The 19230-nt window shown below is 52.1% G+C and overlaps 1 protein-coding gene across 1 annotated transcript in view; it reads right to left on the bottom strand.

Moving 5' to 3' along the window:
• Nucleotides 1-19230, bottom strand: part of LOC104848505 (transmembrane protein 132C) — a 152662-nt gene that overhangs the window by 59577 nt on the left and 73855 nt on the right. Inside the window, exon 8 of the mRNA XM_033762686.1 lies at nt 10378-10518. Within this exon, the coding sequence (XP_033618577.1) occupies nt 10378-10518 (141 nt within the window). The remainder of the gene's footprint in view (nt 1-10377; nt 10519-19230) is intronic.

Here is a 19230-nt window from a genome sequence, read left to right as displayed (position 1 = left end):
AGGCCCCCAGTCCAGCAACTCTCCCAGGCTGGAGGCCAGAATATGGGCTTTAAAGCCTTTCATTAAAGTCACTTATTGTCCTGACAGAGGCTTGTGAGACTTGCTAACTTGATACAATATGTCATTTCAGGAGACATATTTACTTTATACATTCTCAGTTGTCACTGGGGACCATATGCCAGGCTGCAACAGGAATGAAGAAAATAGACCTTGTCGGTTCCGGCAGCAAGAAGGCTCACAGAAAGCTTGGTCCATTTGGCAAAGAAGTGAGCTTCTAAGGAGACCTGGGGCTGACTGTCAGGGGGCTCCTTTGGGGTTAGAACAACCCTTTCCCAACCTGTTGTTGTCAAAACTAAACTGAGGCAGACAGGGGCTGGAGCAACCAGGGGCTGGTGGGTACCTTGACTTGGGGGTTCTCCTGGGTCTTCCACAGGGGAGTAGTGGGCTTCCTCATAGCATGGCAGCCTCAGGGCTGCAGGATGACTCAGCAGTCCACTCAGGGGCTTCATGACCGAGCTTTGGAAGTCGCATAATGAATGTCACTCTTGATGAGTTATATCAGTCATCCGGTCCCAAAAGCTCACCCAGTCTCAAGGGCAGGAGACAGAACTGTTGTCCCTTAATGGGGAACGGTGAGAGGGGCCTGGGATCCGCTGGAAATAACTTTAGAGATGTCAACCTGTCACTGTGGTCATTTGGAACCACACTGCTGCACAGAAGAGCTGACAGTGTAAACAAAGCTTCCGGCACCCGAAGATCCCCCAGGGGCCACGCCCCAGCAGCCGCTTCACGCCCAGGTGCCTCTTCATTATTCCTGGAAGCACCAATTTCCTTGGAGACACTGCTGTCCTCCATCACAGCAGTGCCTGGACCATGTTCCACTGGCACGGGGTGAGCACAGAGAGGCCCGGGGGCAGCTTCCAGCATCAGATCCCACTCTGAGATGCCTGACCCAGAAGATCTTCTGTCAGCCTCCTTCCCACTGCTCCCCCAGGACCCCACCCTACTGCCTTCCTGCGCCTGCAGCTTCTGTAAATGACAGCAAAGACCACAGCCTCACCTATCTTGGGCCTCCACCTTTGCCACCACCCTCTGTGGCACCCAGGAACCCACAGCTCCAGCTGGGTGTGGATGAGAAAATTGTAGGGACTGCCACACCATTTGTCAATCAACAAACTCCTGTCTCCGAAAACCCAGGGTGTCCAAAGCTTGTGCCACTGACAAAGAGGTTTTGATGTGTGGTTATTTGCTGTCTTCCAATACATCCTACCAGAAAGGTGCCGCCTGGGTGATTTCCTTGGGGAAAAGCCAAGCCTCTTTGGCTCTTATTCCCCTCCACTCTGCTGCGACTGTTTACCCTGGGCAGCTATGAGCACAGTCACATTGCAGAATTCTTCCAAAGCCAATAGCTGAGTACCTTATCAAGCATGCAATGGAGGCTGCTTAAATGAATGCCAATGGGCCTTTTATTTACTATTTTGAATGAATTTTGCTTTCTGAAAAGCCCTTCTCGCTTTATTACCTGCCTGATTTACATCCCACTCTAGCATTGCAGAGACCCGGAAGCTGATGCTCTTGGATTAAGGGAGCCGATCCAGGAGGGGACAGTGCAGGGAAGAGGCATCATCTGGCGACCCAGGGAAGTACACAGACCAGAGTCCTCCATGCTGCGGGAACTCCTGGAAAATGCTCACCAGGAGGAGGGGACGCTGTGCCCCAGGGGCTGTGCGGACAGGATGTGCTGCTAGTCCAGACGTGGATTCACGAGGTCCCAGGCAGGCTGGGGTGTGCCCGTGTGCTCTGCCCTATGGAGCAGGGACCACGTGGTGACAGTGAGGCTGAGTGACTCCTCTGAGCCCACACAGCTGGCTTTCGGAAAGAGGCTCCTGCCTGGGGCCCTTCTGGGACAGTGCAGTCGCTGCTGGCCCTAAACCTGGAGGGCACAGGAATATACTGTGGGAGACGACCATTTTGCTAGGCTGTTTATATTTTCCATTATGAGGTCTTTTTTTTTAAAACGAAAGAAGGTAAAATATTCACCACATTTTAATTTTGTTTTCTAGTTTTCTGGTAATGTGAACCTGTGGTATTTATCACCTACAAGAATTTTGCAAACATCAAATAAGTCAGCCAGTGTGAAGCTGGGATAAATTGGAAAGACACAAACTCAGAGCTTCATGTAATTTGTTGTTTTGTCTAATGCTGCCAGCACACTTGGAGAAGAGAAATTGAGGCTTTATTTGGGCTGAAACTGGCCACCCTTGCACAACATTTACATAATGGTGAACAATTTTCCTGGACAACAATCCTTTAGTTGGATCTGTATGGTGATTTTAAAAATCAGAACATATGTTTAGGAATTGGGAGATTTCACGTGGTATTGTGGGTTTCCACCTATTCTAGAAAAATCCAGAGATCTGGCAATACGGGAGGAGAGAACGGACTGCCCCTGGGTGGGTGCAGCCAGCCTCCCTGACGCTTACAGCACAGAGCAGGAGCACCCCACCCACCCAGTCTTGGCTGCCTGGCACCCAGCCTTTGAGGCTCCTGCTTCGAGTTCTGGAGCTCACCAGACGCTGCTGCTCTGGTTCTGCTAAATTTGCACCCTCTCAGCTCACTGCCCGTGGCTGACCCCGAGATCTGCAGCTCTTGCTAGCCAGTAGGAACAATGGCTGGACGCCCCTGGAACACCACAGGAAGTGGGCCCCAAGTGTGTCCATTCCAGATTCTTCCACAGCTCTAGGGTTAGTTAAAAAGGAAGTCTGCTGGCTGTCCCGAGACCATTCTTGGGTGCCCACACCCCACGGATGCATCTGGGGATGGAGGGTGGGCCCTGTGGTCTCCTGTTCTCTCCTCCCACCCAGCATTCCCGCTCCCAGCCTCTTCCCTGGGCCCTTGCAGGCTGGTTCGCCTACATCTTGGCTGGGTGTACAGACACGGAAAATTGGGAAAGCCATGAACTGGCACTCGGGCATGCCCAGCCCCTCTCGATGCAGCCCACCTAAGGCTCATAATCCAAACGATGATGATAAAGTACGGAAGGCCTGGAAGGCAAGGGAGCGCAACCAAAAGACAAAGAAGCCAGTCTCAGCGTGGGGCTGGCCCATCTTTGCCTCTGCCCTGAGTTTGCTAATCTCTCTTCCAGGGCAAGCGGAAAGCTCTGCTGCCAATCCTGGCAAGCTAGGTGTGAAAAGGAGCTGTACTCGTGCAATTGCTTCTAATTTGTGCCACACACAGGAGCTCCTTCCACGCACTTGTAGACACTGGAGCTAACTTTTAAAGGAAAATGACTGAATCATTGGCCTCTATGTTCGCTTGGGCACTTCTGCCTCTCAGTGGCCTGATTCTGGCCTCGCCTGCCCCCACCCCCACCCCGCCGTGTGACTCCTCGGCTCCCAAGGCTGTCAGAAAGATTTGTTGATGTAAATGCACCCAAAGCAAATGCCAGGCGTACTGCAAAATATTCTGAGCGCTAATCTGTGCGCTGTAGAGCACAATGAAATGCGCAGAGTGTTTCCATTGTTTCTACTGTTAAGATCCTATGCTTGCTTCCAAAAGAGATTTTCACAGGAATATTTTCATAATAAAGCCTAAAAGAAACATGTAAAATGCAGGAGGGAAATGCGAGAAGTAGAGGTGTGCAGAACAGCCCAGGGTGCACGGGCAGGAAAGCCAGCTCCGCCCCAGCCTCGGGCCCTGCATTTCTGCTGACCCGGGAAACACCAGCCTTGGGCACTTCCCCCGAGGGAGGAGCTCAGAAAAGCCCGAGGCACTGGGGCAGAATCTCTCCCTGGGTGAAGTCCACCTCCAGAGAGCCAGCTCAGCCTTTCCTTTCTGCCACACAGGTCCGGCACACAGGCTTCAGCCAGCACTTTTCTAACTGGGCCCCCACTGCTCCAACAAGCCCAGACCCTTAGTTTCAACAAAGGTTCAGGCCCTGCAAGGGGGACGGAGGGCGCAAGGAAGGTGCTCCCTAAGGAATGCAGGCTCAAAGGGCCAGACTCGTTCCCCGGCCTGCGGGCTTTTAGCCCCCTGCCTGCAGCAGGGAGGGCTTTGCTCTGTGCCGGACTCTGCTCTGTGCCGGACTCTGCTCTGTGCCGGACTCGGACCAGCAGAAGATCCAGGCAGAGTGGTAATTGCTCTGCTGGCCACAGGCCCTGCAGGGAGAAGCAGACTCTCAGTGGGTTCCGGTTCGGTATATTTGTGGCTGACTCTGCTTCCTGGCTGAGATGCTCAGACAGCTGAGGTGCTGACCCAGGCGACCAGATGGCAAATGTGACACGCTGTGCTGACTCCTGGGTCTGGGGTGCTGTGGTTCACATCCAGATGTCCCCCAAGAGTCCCATGTCTCACAGTTGGGGTGTTTGGAAGGTGACTGACTGGGTCGTGGGACCCACAGCCAACTGCTGTTAGAGGTGGGGTCTGGGTGGAGGAGGCGGTGCCAGGGTGTGGCCTGGAAGGGTCCAGCTCCCTCTCAGGCTCCTGCCTTCCTGTCTCTGCACCCTGGACACCGTGACATGCGAGCAGTTCTCCTCTGCCAGATCCTGCTATCGTGTCTCTTCTGCCTGGGGCCGGATGACCAAGAAAGAACTGAAATTTCTAAAATGGGAGCCAAATAAACCTCTTCTCCTTTAAGTTAGGGTGCTGGGTATTTTGTCCCAGAGACAAGGAAAGCGGCTAAGATGGGGGCTCGCAGGCAGACAGAGGCAGGACCAGAGGCCCACGGTGGATAGGTGGTCCCGGGTGTGAGAGCCGGTGCTCCAGGGCCCAGCTGTCCTTCGGCTGTGTCCCTCCTGGTCCTGCAGTAAGAGGCTGCTTCACCATGGTAAGAAGCAGGGGGCGCTCACATTTCTGAGGGTCCTACATCGGCCTCATTAGGAGGCGGCCCTGAGAGGAGGTACCATTTGTAAGTGATTGGTTGAGAAAGATTTTTTCCACCCTCGAGAGGAACTGGTGAGGGAGGAAAGCGCAGCGAGGGTGGACTTCAAATCCGGCCTCCAGCCCGCTCCTGTGGGGAGCTCGTTGTGTCCTGCAGTGGGGAAGTGCCTTGCCTCTATGTGCCCCACCTTGGGCCTCCACTAGCAGGCTGACCCCAGGATGGTGAAAAGCCCAGGTCTTCCAGAAATCTGTGCGAGTGTGCAGGAGGGACTGGGGGTCCTGAGCAGCACAGGACAGTCCCAGACAGAACGGGAAACAGTCTGGACACACAAGCGCAGCTCCAAAGCACAGAGCCCTATCGAGTGGGGAAAGGCTGGGGCTCAGCTCTGAAACCAGCAAGGTGGTGGTTAAATGCACCTGTCCCTGAGGCTCCAGGGCTATGGGAGTTGTCTGGTCTCTGAGTTTGAATCAAGGACCAAGAGGGGAGCTGGGGGTCCAGCCACCCACCTGCAGTTCTCGCCAGAGCTGGCCGTGAGCTCCCTTGTGGGCCTGCAGCGGTGTGCGTGGCTGTCCTTGTGCTAAGCTTGCCAACCCAAACATGCATACTGGTCAGGCCAGACGTCCGGGCAGCTGGGGACCCACTCCTCCCTGTTGCTGCTCCTGGCCCTGACTTGGCTTCAGTGTTTTAGTGGGGAACCTGTCGGAAGGTCAGTCTGGTCACCACAATGCTGCACTAAGTAATCGAAGCCCCAGGTGTCAGCAGACTGCAGCGCAAGAGTCACTGTCCTGCCACACCTTGCACTGCAGGGCCTCAGACCATCAGATGGTATGGACCATAATAAGCCGCTAAGGGAACAGGATGCCATCCCTTTCTTCCTTTCTCGTGGCCTCAGTTTTCCTTCCTGATCCTGTAAGTCCTTCCTGTTCCAGCCAAGCCACACCCTCCTCCCCACGCAGGTGTTTGGACTCCCGGCTCTAGCTAATTCCTGTGCCACTGGCGCTGCCAGTCCCTACCTCTTCACCTCCCTTCTTCCCTCCGGTCCTCAGGGGCTGTCAGGAATGTCCGGCCCGTCTTCTCAGGCAGCCCTCCTGGGACTCAGGCTGGCTTCTAGCCATGGCATTCGATACCACTTGCAAGACGTGGTCATGGCTTCAGGTGCTGGTGTTTTCTCCCTGCCCAGCTCGTTCCTGGGCTCCCGATGGAGACCCACACCTGGTCAGGATCAGCGTGGACCCAGTCCCCAAGTGAGCAAGGCCCCTTCCCCAGTCAGACCCTGGCCAACACCGCAGTCTCCTGAGACCTCTGAGCCTAGGGTCCTGGTAAGACAGGCAGGGTCCCAACCCCCGGCCCTGTGTCACAATGCGAACTGTTCCAGTTTCGGGGTAGCTTGCACCCCAGCAGGGGAAGGTGGCCCTTCCACCCCATGTCACTGCCGTGCTGGTGTGAGCTGCACGTATGCTGGGCACCATCCCCTGTCCCAAGGACATAGGCCTTGGCCCTAACCCAGTAGACAGGTCCCAGGCACCGTGCGGAGCGCATCACCATGGGTGCTCCCGCAGGTCAGGGGAAAAGTTGGTGCACAGAGGCCCCGAGGGTGATGAGCTGACAACCAGGCTCATCATCAGCACTCACACTGGGCTGTGACTGCCGTCCGTGGTGTGGACAACGCCACCACGGGCTGCAGGGGCTCCCGGCTCCCGGTGCTGCTGGGAATTCTCCAAGGCGTGGGACCACATGGACAGCCTGGCACCGGTAGCTCTTTCGAAAGGGCAGGGTCACCTCTGAGACCTCAAGCGGGGCTGCAGAGAGCAGCGGGGCAAATCCGGCTGGGCTCTCACCCAGCAGTGAATGGGTCTTGAATCCAGAAGGCGGCCAACCCTGGGATTCACTGTTTCACTGAGATTCAGACCCAGGATGGGCGGGGCTTCCTCCATGGCAGTGGCTCATCTCCACCTCCTGGGTCCTCTGCTTCGGACTGGAAGAACTATTTACACACAGACTCTCTGCTAATTAACAAGCTTGCTTTCATTTGTGTGATCAACACTAATCTTGTGGGCTAATTAGGCACTTCACACGTTCGCTATTCAGGAGGGTTAACTTGGCCTCCTCCAGTAAGAAGGGACACAGGCACACATGTCTTTCTGGCCAAGTTGCCACCAGGTCAGAGGTCAGACACCCACCTCCCGCCCCCGGCGTGCCCCCAGATGTACTAAAGTCCTCCTCACCGTCACAATCATTATGGCCAGCTGCGATCTGAGGCTGCCCAGGACCCCAGGCGCTTTTCCTGGTTACACCCTAGAGAGTCTGGCTGGCTTAGTCTGGTTGTTGTTGCTGGGACAAAACACTCAACACCCACACCTCAAAGGTGGACGGGCTTACGTGGGCTTGGCGTCTAGAGAACTGGGTGGCCAGTTCGCTGGCTTCTGGGCAGAGACAGCACGCAGAAGGGTGGCTCCCCTCAGAGGGAGGTGCTTTGGGCCTAGCCCAAAGCAATGGGAAATGGCCAATAGGGCAGATGGACCCAGAATGCAGAGCACAATCCCCTGGTACGAGAATTCCAGTAACTGTGTGCACACCTGAGCCTACTGTCCTTGGGCGCCCCAGTCTTAACACATCGCCCTGATTCCTGAGCCCCTCCCGTCCCTACACAAGCCGCACTCCTTTCCCAGTTATTGCTAACGTCTCTCTCCTGGTGTCAGCCATCCTCTCACAGATGAACTCTCTCCCATCCAGCTGCTAGAATCTCCTGATTTTAGTCTGTTAGCTAGAATATACTTTCCTTCCAAAGGCCTCTTTTTGACAAGTGGATTCTCTCTCTTTTTTAAAATTAATTTCACTGGAACATTTAAGGTGTACAATGTAGTGACATTCATTGTTGGAAATTTGCACCTTTACATAATCCATCTTGGTTCCTATTTTTTCCCCAGTCCCCTGCCCTCCCTTCACCTCCCCCCTCCACTCCTCCCTATCTACAAAGACTTTGTTTCCATTTTTTTCCTTTTCTCATGTTAATTCCATTCCCTTCTTTCTTTTCCCCATCAGGTCCCACTTCAAGGACAAGTGGGTTCTTTGTAAGGTCAGGAAGCAGAGGGAGGAGGGAGGAGCCCAGAACAGGTCACCTTCCATTAGGCCCCAGAGACAGCTCCAACCACTCACAGCTGGCAGCCCACCCTGTGTAGCACCCCAGGGTTTAGTCACTGACCAAACACAGGAGGCTTTGGGGGACACCCAGATCTAAACCACACTTGTGGGGTGCGCTTGCAGTTAAAAGAACAAGAGTGTTTATAAAGCAGAGAGGTAGAAGATTTTCCCTTCTTTCCTTCCTCCTCCCTTCCTTCTCCTGGTTTTGAGGCAGCTTTGTAACATTCACTGGAGACAGTGTGCCCAATAATCACAGCAGGAAAACACAATGACAGGATGTATGAAGAGACTTAAATGTGGTCATACTTTTTGATATTAAGAAACCAACAATGGGAACCATATAGCGTATATTGAAACACTGCACTGGTCCCCATTGATTTGTAAGGTTTGTATTTATTAATCAAAAATAGAAAAGAAATACAGATACTGGAAAACACTAGCCTTACTGATTTTATATCATCTTACCTTGAGAAATGCAACAACAGCACAAAATGCTGTCGGTTTTTGTGGACACCTGTTTTACTATGCTAATCACAATCAGAAAGTTTCAGAGCAGCAGCAAGATAGTTAGAGAAAGTTTTTGTAATAAAGAAGTGCTATGCTATTCAACTTGCAAAGTATGTTTCTCTCCTCACTAAGCAATCTTACCCAAACTAACACACGGAAAGAATAGGCTTTATGCCGCTGAGAAAATGCAGGACCACAATCTGCATGTACTTTTAGGAAAACTCCAGGCTGGCCTGAGTTCCGCCCCTCTCCACCTGGGCATCTTTAGGCCAGCAGAGGGGATGCACAGCATGTGGCCAGGACTCTCAGACACTTTGGGAAAACTGCAGGGACAGAGGATGAAGAACCTTCGGTCTCAGCCCTGACCCATCCCCTGTTGAGATGGAAAGTGCAGAAAAGCACCAAGGCGTTGAGCCAAACCTGGCTCTTCTCCCTTCAAGTCTGAGGTCACCAAGATAATGGTAATGGAGTTACTACCCTCAGGATGTCAGACACGGCCATGGTGCTTTGGTGCTGTCTCACTCCAGGACCCAGAATGGCGCCTGGGCGTCTGGCATCACTGCCTCAGCCTGCAGTCACCCTGGATTCCAGGAACAGGGAGCCCGGCAGGCGGATCACCCGTGGTGACATCACTCTAATGGGAGCCCTTATCCCATGACTGGAAGGGGCTGGCCCCTCCCTGCACACAGGAGCAGTCCTCTCCTGGGAACCAGGCTGTCCCCACTCCACAGCAATAAGGACTTCTCTGCAGCCACACTGTGGAACCAGGAGTGAGACCACGATTGGCCAAGGCCCTACCCGAGCCTGTCAGCCCCTTTCTGGTTGAGGCCCACCCTGCCTGTTCTTCTACCTTGGTGTTCATTTCTGCTACCCCGGGCCAACAAGTCCCATGGCCAGTGCCACTTCCAGGCAGATTTGCAGTAACAAGAAAAGGAAATCCTTCTATTTCCAAAGTAGAATCAGGCATTAATTAGACTTGTAATGAAAAAAAGCCCCTTTCATTTTCTTTTTCCAAGTGAAGTGGAGAAAGATTTTTGGGGAAGCCAGGGCCGTGTCCCGCATCGTATTATACATGATGATGAAAGCAACCTCGGTGTCCAGATACACCACGTATTCACACCACGTCACATGCAAGGACGCACTGTTGCACAGCCATTAAAATTGTTTTAAAGAAATATTGACAGTCAAGAGAACATGCTTCCAATGTAAGTGAAAATATAAAAATAAGACTATCTGAACAACTGTACGTTAATTGTGATTCTGAATTCGTGAAGTGAGTGAAGCTCCCGTACTGCTACATGATGGAGGTTAGACACATGGGAGCACTGCAAGCCTGAGCCTGCTGTTACCAGTGCACCATGCTTGGGAAGAAGGGTGCTGGTGTGCAGCTTTTCTTTTTCCCAGATCACTAAGTCTTCCCAACACATGTCCTTTTTTAATCAGGACAGGATCGTAAACAACAACCCTCAAAGTGCGCACAGGGCCCTGTGTAGCACGCCCTTATTTTGCCATCACTATCAACTTTCAGCACTTTTCTCGAAATTTCTTGTCACGTATCATGGACCTGACCCTCTGTGCAGAAAGCAGCGCCTTGCACAGTGTGCCTGACACCCAGCGCGGGTAGTGAGTCAGCACAGAGGCAGCGGCAGGCACAGCGGGAGTAACAGACCACAGAACCCATGTGGTGCTGTGGCCAGCGCAGAGGGAGCGGTGCCGCAGTTCCTCTGAGCACCTCCAGGGGGCTCGCCTGGCTAACCAACAGCTCTGCCAAAGGCTGATGGGGCTGTACACAGGATCTGCCTACAGGACCAGGACATGTGACCGGTGCCCCCGAGGAGTGGGCTGCTTACCTGTTGTGTGCGCCCAGGCGCTGGCAGGCCACCGTGGCTGTGGCGTGCTTCCCGCCATTCCACACCTCCTGCTTCACATCCCACTGCTGCGGCTCACTGGTCTGTGCACTGAGGATGCTCACCCCCTTCTTCACCTTGGCTCTGTGGGGGAGATGGTGAGAGACACAACATCAGATGGGGCTTTTCCAAGGGTGCCAGTTACACCTGCAGCCCCGGTCAGATCCCATGCATGGGATGGTGGGTAATTTGGGGGCTGTGGATGGGAGGGGAGGTGGAGCAGGAACTGCCCAAAGCCAGGGGCAGGGCCTTGCTGTCCAGTTCCGGGATTAGGGAAGAGGTCTGCAGACCTTCCTGAGACCAAGAGGTAGAGTCACCAAGGGCCTGGTTACTCATCCTCAGTGGAGACGTCAGTGTCTTGAAGGGACGTTTGGCTGTTGTCTGGAGATAATTTTGGTTGTCACACCTAGAAGGGGTGTGTAGATTGTAGACCTTTAGTGGACACAGCCCAGGGATGTAGCTAAACAGCCTGCATGACCAGGACTGCCTCACAAAGTAGAACATGCAGTCTGAAGAGTTGGCAGTGCCAGGGTCGAGAAAGCCTGGTCTAGGTTTATACCACAGAGCCACTACTGTCTAGCTGTGCAACTTCAGATAATTTACAGCCTCTCTGTGCATCCCTTTGCTGCTCTGCAAAATGAAAGGATAATAATGACCCCATTATAAAGCCACTGAAATGCTAAAACACAGCACCACAGGCATCAGAACGGCATCGGGCACACAGCACACTCCTGGGCACATAAACACTGGCTGTGACTGCAGGGCAGTGACCAGCCTGTGCCAGACTGCTGGCCTCATCCAAAGTCTGCAAAGGTCAACAGGTCAAAGGCATCAATGGAAGGTGTAGATCCCACTGTTAGCCCTGTTACCCCCTCATGCGTGGCTTCTCTGGGCCTGAGTTCACTCACCAAGAAGATAACAAGGGACACGGTGGGCTGAGCATAAATGGATCTTCTCTCTCTAACCCACCCCACTTACAGGCAAAGGGACCATTTTCAAAGACATTGACACTTCCCCAGCAACAGATCTAGGGCACTGGAAAGCATGTACACTGTGGGAAAATGAATCCAGAACTTCACCCCATCAGCCAGAAAATCTAAGAAGCAGGATGATTTACACACCAAGTCCTCCTTCTCCCAGATGCCTCTAAAAGTGGGAGCAGAGAGGATTAGAGCTAAGTCCATTATGTAGTGGCCAGATACAAATATACTTCCTCTCTCTATACAAGAAGGTGAAAGCCTAGACTCCTGATCTGACTGGGGTGAGTTGAGCATTGGGGTACCAGACTGCAAGCATAAGGACCCTTTGACTTATGTGGACTTAACATTGAGATTCCTAGGTCTTTGTCCTTCAGGTTGGACCTTCACTTTCTGAGTTAGTCAGCTTTCCATGATGGTGACAAAATATCTGAGAAAATCCATTTAAGAGAGGACAGACTTATTTTGGCCCATGGCAGTCATGGTCACTTGGCTGTATTGTTTCTGGGCCTATGTTGAGGCAGAACATCATGGTGGAAGATGTAGTGGAGAAAGCTGCTACCTCATGGTGGCTGGGAAGTAGAAGGGGAGAGGAAGGAACCGGGTGGTCTCCATATAATCTTCAAAACTAAGACTCCAGGGACTGACTTCCTCTGACTATGCTTTGTGTCTTAGAAGTCCCACCATCTCCCAACAGCACATCCAGCTGAGAGCCATGCCATTATCATGAGCATCAGGGACCAAGTACCACATGCTCCCTGCTACAACGTTCTGCCTCACACCAGCTGAGAAACACTGGAGCCTAATGATCATGACCTGAAACTTCTGATGCTGTGAGACAAAATAAGTCTTCTACCTTCAAGTTTATTTCTTCAGGTGTTTTGTTACAGCAACAGAAAACTGACTAATACAGAAACTGTTAGCGGGGTTGCTACTATGACTGTCCCTGACAAGGTGATTAAGAAACCTTTGGAATGGGACTGCAGGGGGAGCATAGAAAAGATAATAGGAACAGGCTAGAGAAGCCCTCGAATTCTGTAAGAAGACCTTACTGGGCAATTCAAATAAGACCTCTGAAGACCAGAATGATGATGATAGGAATGTGGACAGTAAAGGCCAGACTCAGGAGATTTCAGATGGTAATGAGGACTCTAGTAGGAATTGGACTAGAGGCCACGTGTGTAATCCATCTTTGGTTTGTTCATACTCTGAGACTGTGTGAGGCTGAGTTAAAAGTGATAGATAGCTAATTTATCTGGTGGAGAAAATTATGCAGTAAGCATTCAGACTAGCTGTTTTTAGCCAGATTTAGAATAAAAACTGGGAACAAAAATCAGAGGAGGATTTGAAATATTGCTGTTTAGCCAGAAATAAATCTCCTGAAAAGCTGAGGTTAGGGAAGGAAGGCTTGGTTGCTGAAATGATTCATGATATTAAAAAGAAGTCAAGTACTTTGCACTTGAACAATTAGAAAGATGCTTTGAAGGCATCTTCGGAATTGGCCAAGGGTGTAAAAGTGGGAATTCCTTGTCATAGTTACTTGTTGCTGGGTAAAAATACCTGACACCCACAAATTAAAGGAGGAAAGATTTACTTTAGCTCACAGTTTGTAGAGGTTTCAGACCACAGTTGACTGGCTTCAAGGTAGGGCAGCATGGCAGAGGGGCATGGCCAAGGAGAAACAGTCCATGGCATTGCAGGCAGGAAGTAGCACGTGATCAGGGAGGAGGAGGGATATTCCATGCCCATGCCTTTTCCCATCAGGCTTCACTTTCCAAATCACACACAACTATATGCTCATTGGTGGACTAAGCCAGTATTACATACCCAGGATCCAATCACTTCCCCAAATCCCCTCCCATGAGTGTGTGAGGCTTTGTTGAGGGGGATCTCCAGCTATAAGCCATAACCCTCTTTTAAAGATTTTGCTTTAAAGAAAGAATGACTGAATGCCCTGCTCCCATAGTGCTGCCTAGAAAGTTGTTTACCCAGAATTTGTTTCACCATGCTCAGTTATCTAGAAGTCACTGCAGCCACGACCCAAGGGGATCTGGCTACTGCTCAAGCAAGTGGCAGACTTTGGTGTTGCCCACATGATGCTAGTTTTGCAGCCATGTAAAATATGAGTTGTAGGATCACGAGGGCTTCTACCCAGATTTCAGAAGGCCTGAGAGGCCAGGCAGTGTGTGGCAGGGTCAGAGACCTTAGAGATAGCTCCAGAAAGGACAATTTATACAGTTGTAAAAATGAAGCCAAAGCTGAAATGGAGACTTTAGGACATTACAGGTGCCAGGAATATGGACTGCTTGCCTAGGAAAGCTGCAGGCAGGGAGCGGAGCCAGGTAAGACAGAGGCAATGTGGGCTACAACTGGCAAGGTCATAGGAGTGGGGCTGCCCAATCCCTTTGGAACTCACAGCTCAGTGCAGTGTGCTTTGGGTGCCAGACATACAGCTTCAGGATTTAATACTTGTCCTGCTGAGTTTTGATTTTGCTTTGGTCTGGTTTTTCCTTTCTAGCACTCTACTCTTTCCCTTTGGAACAGGAATGTTCACTCTGTGTATGTTGAAAGTATACAGCGTTTTTCCTCATTTTTGCAGGAGCTCAAAGCAAAGACTCATCTTGACTCTCAGAGGAGACTTTGGACTTGGACTTTGGAGCAGTGCTGCACCTGTGAAGACTTTGGTGACTCTTGGAGATGGATTTGACACTTTTTGCCTTGGGAGATGAATGTGAGCCTTTGGCATCTAGGTGTGGAAAGTTATAGTTCAGATCTAAAATATCCCCTCCAAGCTTGTGTGCTGAAGGCGTGGTTCCCGCCAGTGGCCCTTTGGGGGATGATAGAAATTCAGGAGGTGCAGCTTAGCTGGAGAAAGTGGGTCACTGAAGCTGTGGCCATGAGGGTGTCTTGGGACCTTGACCCCTTCCTTGACCTCTTTGCTTCCTGACCACCATGATATGAGAAGCTTTATTTACTGTGTGTCCCTGACCATGGGGTCCCCTCACCACTGGCCCCGAAACAATGAGCCACACATCCATGGACTGAAACCTCTGACACCATGAGCCAGCACCAAACATCCTCCTCCTCCTCCCTTTACTTATTTAAATTTATTTATTTGTTTATTTGGTAACAGAGATTGACCTCGGGTCCTTGTGCTTGTGACCACTGAGCTAAATTCCTGGCTGCATTCTTCCTTTAAATGGATTTTCTCAAGTGTTTGTAGAAAGATGACTAATATACCATCCACGAAAGTCACAGGAATTTTAGACAGTTCTACTCTCTTAAAAGCAAAACATGAAAGTGATGACACTGGGGTCATTTGAAAGAGCCAGGCAGAGTTTCTTTCATTGAGGCTGTGGTCATCCAGACCTAATCACAGGCATACATTTCTAATAGCTTTTGGTTTCTCACAGTCAGTAGACAAATAAGAATGAGTAGATACTGAGAGAAGTCCTATATGATATAAAGGACAAATCAGGGAAACAAGGGAGCACAGAAAATAGAGGCTGTGCAGAAAAAACATAATCTCAGGGAGGTCAACCACTCACCTTTCACAGAGAGGAAAGAGCAGACATTGTAATTGTGAAGTAAGAAGAGAGTGCTTTTAACAAGGGATGCTTAGAGGGGAAAACGAGCCTTTTGGGAAAAAAATTAATTTTCACAAGCAGACCCAGCCACCCATCCCAGAGGGAACCTGACTTCTAAGCAGGATCAGGGATGCAAGGGTCCAGGGATGCCCCCCATCAGCACAGACACAGGAGGGGAGGACGTGGGCGAGGGGACCCAGGATACCCAGAAGTGCCTCTCTCACCTCTCACAGAGGGCAGCTGGGTCTCTCACCATCCAGGAGCTGACTCTGGGCTCTGAGCCAGGACAGAGTGACAGAGACTCCCCTCGACCACATCAGGACAGAACATGGCTGACTCTGTGGCCCTGCCTGCAGGTCCCTGGTGGCTCTGCCAGGGACACAGCCAGGCATAGTGTGTGCATGTCTGTGTGGGATGAGGGTTGTTTTAGGAACTGCTTTATGCCACAAGGTCCCACAAGGTTGTCTACAGAGGAGCCAAACTGAACCGCAGAGTGTGTGGAAACAGTGGATCCCAGAACCCCAGAATATGAGCTTAAATGGAGATAAGGTCTTTGTAGAAGTCATCAAGTTAAAATGAAGTCACCAAGGTGGGTCTGACCCAAAATGATTTGTGTCCTCACAGAGGAGACTGAAAGTAGAGCCACACCTATAATCCTAGCACTCCAGGAGTCTGAGGCAGGAGAATTAAGATCGGGTCCAGCCTGGGCAGCTTAGCAGTTTGGGCTGGAGGTGTAGCTCAACACAGAGGCCTTGAGTTCAATCCCCAGCACCACAAGAAAGGGACAAGAGTGGGGTCTGAGGCCACACACAGGAGATATTGGGACCAGGACGGTAAAATGCCATGTACAAGCCAAGAACAAGGGTCTGAGATGTCTTCTCCCTCTCAGCCACAGAAGGGCCCCCCTGACAATACTTTGGTCTCACTTCCAGCCCCAGAATCATCGGGAGACAGCCCATCTCCAGTAGCTTCCGTGGTTGAAGCCACTCAGGCTGTGCTACAGTGTTGCAGCTGTGCTACATTGTTGCAGCTGCACTACATTGTTGCAGCCCTGCTGACAAATGGATACAGTCGCCAACTAAAGGAAACAAGTACCAGATAACTAAGCAGCCACCATACTGCCCTGGAGCAGCCCCCACCAAGCAAAATCCCCACAAGGCAGAACACAGATTTGGGTCCAGGTGCCAAGTTCCTAAGCCCAGGCCTCAGGAAAACCTACTTGGAGTTCACATCGGCGTCTGCAGCTGAGCAGAGGATTGGGCCAGGCTGTTGGTAGGAAGACACTCATTGGAGCAGGGTCGGCCTGTCTGCACGCACCACAGTACCATTTATCTGATATTTTGTCCTTAAATTAGCTACCTCTCTCCCTGCTTCCCATAGAAAAGTCATTCCCAAAAGGAACTATGTGATTATAGGTGTAATAAGGAAAAACCTTTCTCCCCCAACTGCACATCGAAATAAATGTGGCAGTACAATAAGAAAAAATAACATCTCTTGCTCCTAGCATGCACACCACACTGCAAGGGCTATGTGTCTAAGAGCTAAAAAACACAGTTTCCTTCTATACATTTAACTTCCTGTTGATGATCTTTCAAAACATGGAGGGAAGTCGCTCGCATGCAAGAATCCCTCAGCAAAGGCACCAGAAGTGCCTGTGGCTGTGTGAGCTGACTTCCGGCTCCCCTTCTCCTACCATGAGTCCCTCATACATGGTTATCCTGTCCCACCAGTGACTTCCAGAGCTGGGCCCACCAAGCAGCCCGGGATCGGTGTCCCTTTCCAGACCAGGACCCAGTCTCCCGCCCACAGTGTCCCCCCTTTTTGCTCTTTCCTACATCACCGGGGGGAAGATTTCCCTTGGTGGGCAAGGAGACCCCAGGAATTAAGGAGACATAGACTGACTGCAAGATCATGAGAAAGGTCACAGGATCACTGCTGGTTTCCCAAAAGAAGTCCTGTGTGTGAACCTGCTGTGCACATGTGTGCGCTTGTGTGTGCATGCATGAGTGTGTATGTGCATGCAAGCAGGTATGGACCTCCCCTCTTTTGAAGAAGCTGTGAAAACAGTCACATGAAGCCAGAGGCTTTTCCACTACAGGATCTTTTCACCTTCAGTTTACTCATCAAACACTGGCTCCTCTGGCTGTGACCTGCACCTCCTCAGGTCTGTCCTGATCCAGGTGCTGAGCACAACCTCACCTTGGAGCTCAGCTGGTGCAGAGGGGCAGCAGGGCTTCCTGAGCACTGAGGCTGCTTTGAGCTCCCTTCCTTACTTTCCATCCCTGGTCCTCAGCATTGTGCCATGCGTGGGACTCAAGTCTTGGCACAAAGGGTGCTCATGCACACAGCTCCCTTCTCCTATGTTGCACCCGAGGTCTCCTCTCCTCCTCCTGACCCTGTCGCTGTTTCCTTGGAAGCTTTAGGCTGATCCGCACAGGCCAGCGGAGTGTTGAATGCTAGGCCTTTAGGAATTCTGCAAGCTGGCTGTTAAATACAGCAGCTGTTCCTATATAAATCATACCCACTTACAACTTCGTGATCTACATGAGAAAGAAATATATGCATCTAACGAGGGTGCAAAACTCCTTCTTTCCTAATTATCTTATCACAGTCACTCTCGCCCAGGCTCCTGGCTGCCTGTGTCTGTGTGGCATGGAGGAAGAGCTGTGGAAGGGAGGGTCCCAGGCACCCGCTCCCAGCTCTGTTTGGATACAGTCTGGCTGTGGCTCTCAGCTATGGTGGGGTCTATAGGCCAGCAGCTGACAGGGGCTGCAAGTCAGGGCTCCCTGGGGCCTTCCCTGCGACACCCTTGCAAGGGCTGCCTGGTACAGTGTCACAGGGGCGATGGACACAGGAACACGACCCCAGGATCGTGCCTGCTAGACATTGCTTTGTCCTCTGCCAATCTCAGCTAGTCCAGACATGGGCAAACGCAGTGATAACGAACAGCAAGTGGGGCTGAGCTGCACCACCTGCTCCGCGTGGCGCCCTCTGCAGCCTCTGCCAGGCCTGCGAGCCGCCTTGGGAGCCGGAGGTGCAGCGTCCACCTGGGCAGGTAGGCGGCTCAGCACCAATATTGATGAGGCTGCTCTGCACGGCCTCAGGGGGCCCCAAGAGTCTCCACAGCTCCCAGCATGGCCTAATCATCCCAAGAACAGGCGCTGACAGCCATGCCCGGAGTCAGCACAGGTCAGGGGCTGCATTCTTGGCCCCGGGGCCTCAGGACTCCCTCTGCCCTTGTCTTTATCGCAGAAATGCACTTCCAGATGCTTCAGGACACAGCCAGCCTTGGGCTGGGTGCCTCTCCTGGCTTCCCAGGAAGTCAGGCAGAGGGGCTGGGGTTAAAAGTACTGCCTTGAGCAGTGCACAGTGGTGAATACCAATAATTCCAGCAGAGGAGGGAGGATCAAAAGTTTAAACCCAATTTAGTGACTTAGCAAGATCCTGTAGCAAAATAAAAACAGAGCCCATGATGAAGCTCAGAGTGGCTCAGCTTTTAGCACGGAAATTCTTTCACCACTACCCAAAGCAGGCTGAGAGGAAAAAAAGAAAAGAGGGAGGAGACTGCATAATGGCAAAGGATTCTCTTCAAAGGGCTTAGAGCTTGAGAAACACTGGTGGGCTTCTCTTTACATCTCAGAGTCCAGAAAACCCTGGCTGGAAAAGGGATTGGAAAAGGACCCGCTGTCTGTGCCTGTCTCTGCTGCCGAGGTCAGAGCCCGGGCTCCTCTGCTGGGCAGCATTCTGTCTCTGTGGGACACTGCAGGGACTCCTGCAGGGTGGGCCTGGCCAACTCCCAGGGGCTGCCCCAGAGCAGGCTGAGACTGTGACAGTGGACCAGGACCCCCAAGGGAGGGTGGTCCCCAATTCGCAGAGCCCTGTGGGCCGAGCAGAGATAAATGCCTTCCGGGCAGCCTGATAAGCAGCATGACAGTTGGCAGCGTGCGGTGAGCCATGGGGCTGTGGGCAGTGGGGCAGCTCCCGAGGCTCCTGCAAGTCAGACATGGCCGTGTGCCCCCAGGCACTGTGACAGTGGACCAGGACCCCCAAGGGAGGGTGGTCCCCAATTCGCAGAGCCCTGTGGGCCGAGCAGAGATAAATGCCTTCCGGGCAGCCTGATAAGCAGCATGACAGTTGGCAGCGTGCGGTGAGCCATGGGGCTGTGGGCAGTGGGGCAGCTCCCGAGGCTCCTGCAAGTCAGACATGGCCGTGTGCCCCCAGGCACCACCCCC

The sequence above is a fragment of the Fukomys damarensis genome, unplaced genomic scaffold (assembly GCF_012274545.1).
Source record: "Fukomys damarensis isolate Sample0158 unplaced genomic scaffold, DMR_v1.0_HiC HiC_scaffold_12, whole genome shotgun sequence".
Classification (NCBI taxonomy): Eukaryota; Metazoa; Chordata; class Mammalia; order Rodentia; family Bathyergidae; genus Fukomys; species Fukomys damarensis.
Note: the sequence above shows the minus strand (reverse complement) of the source record. Positions and strands in the feature narration are given on the sequence as shown.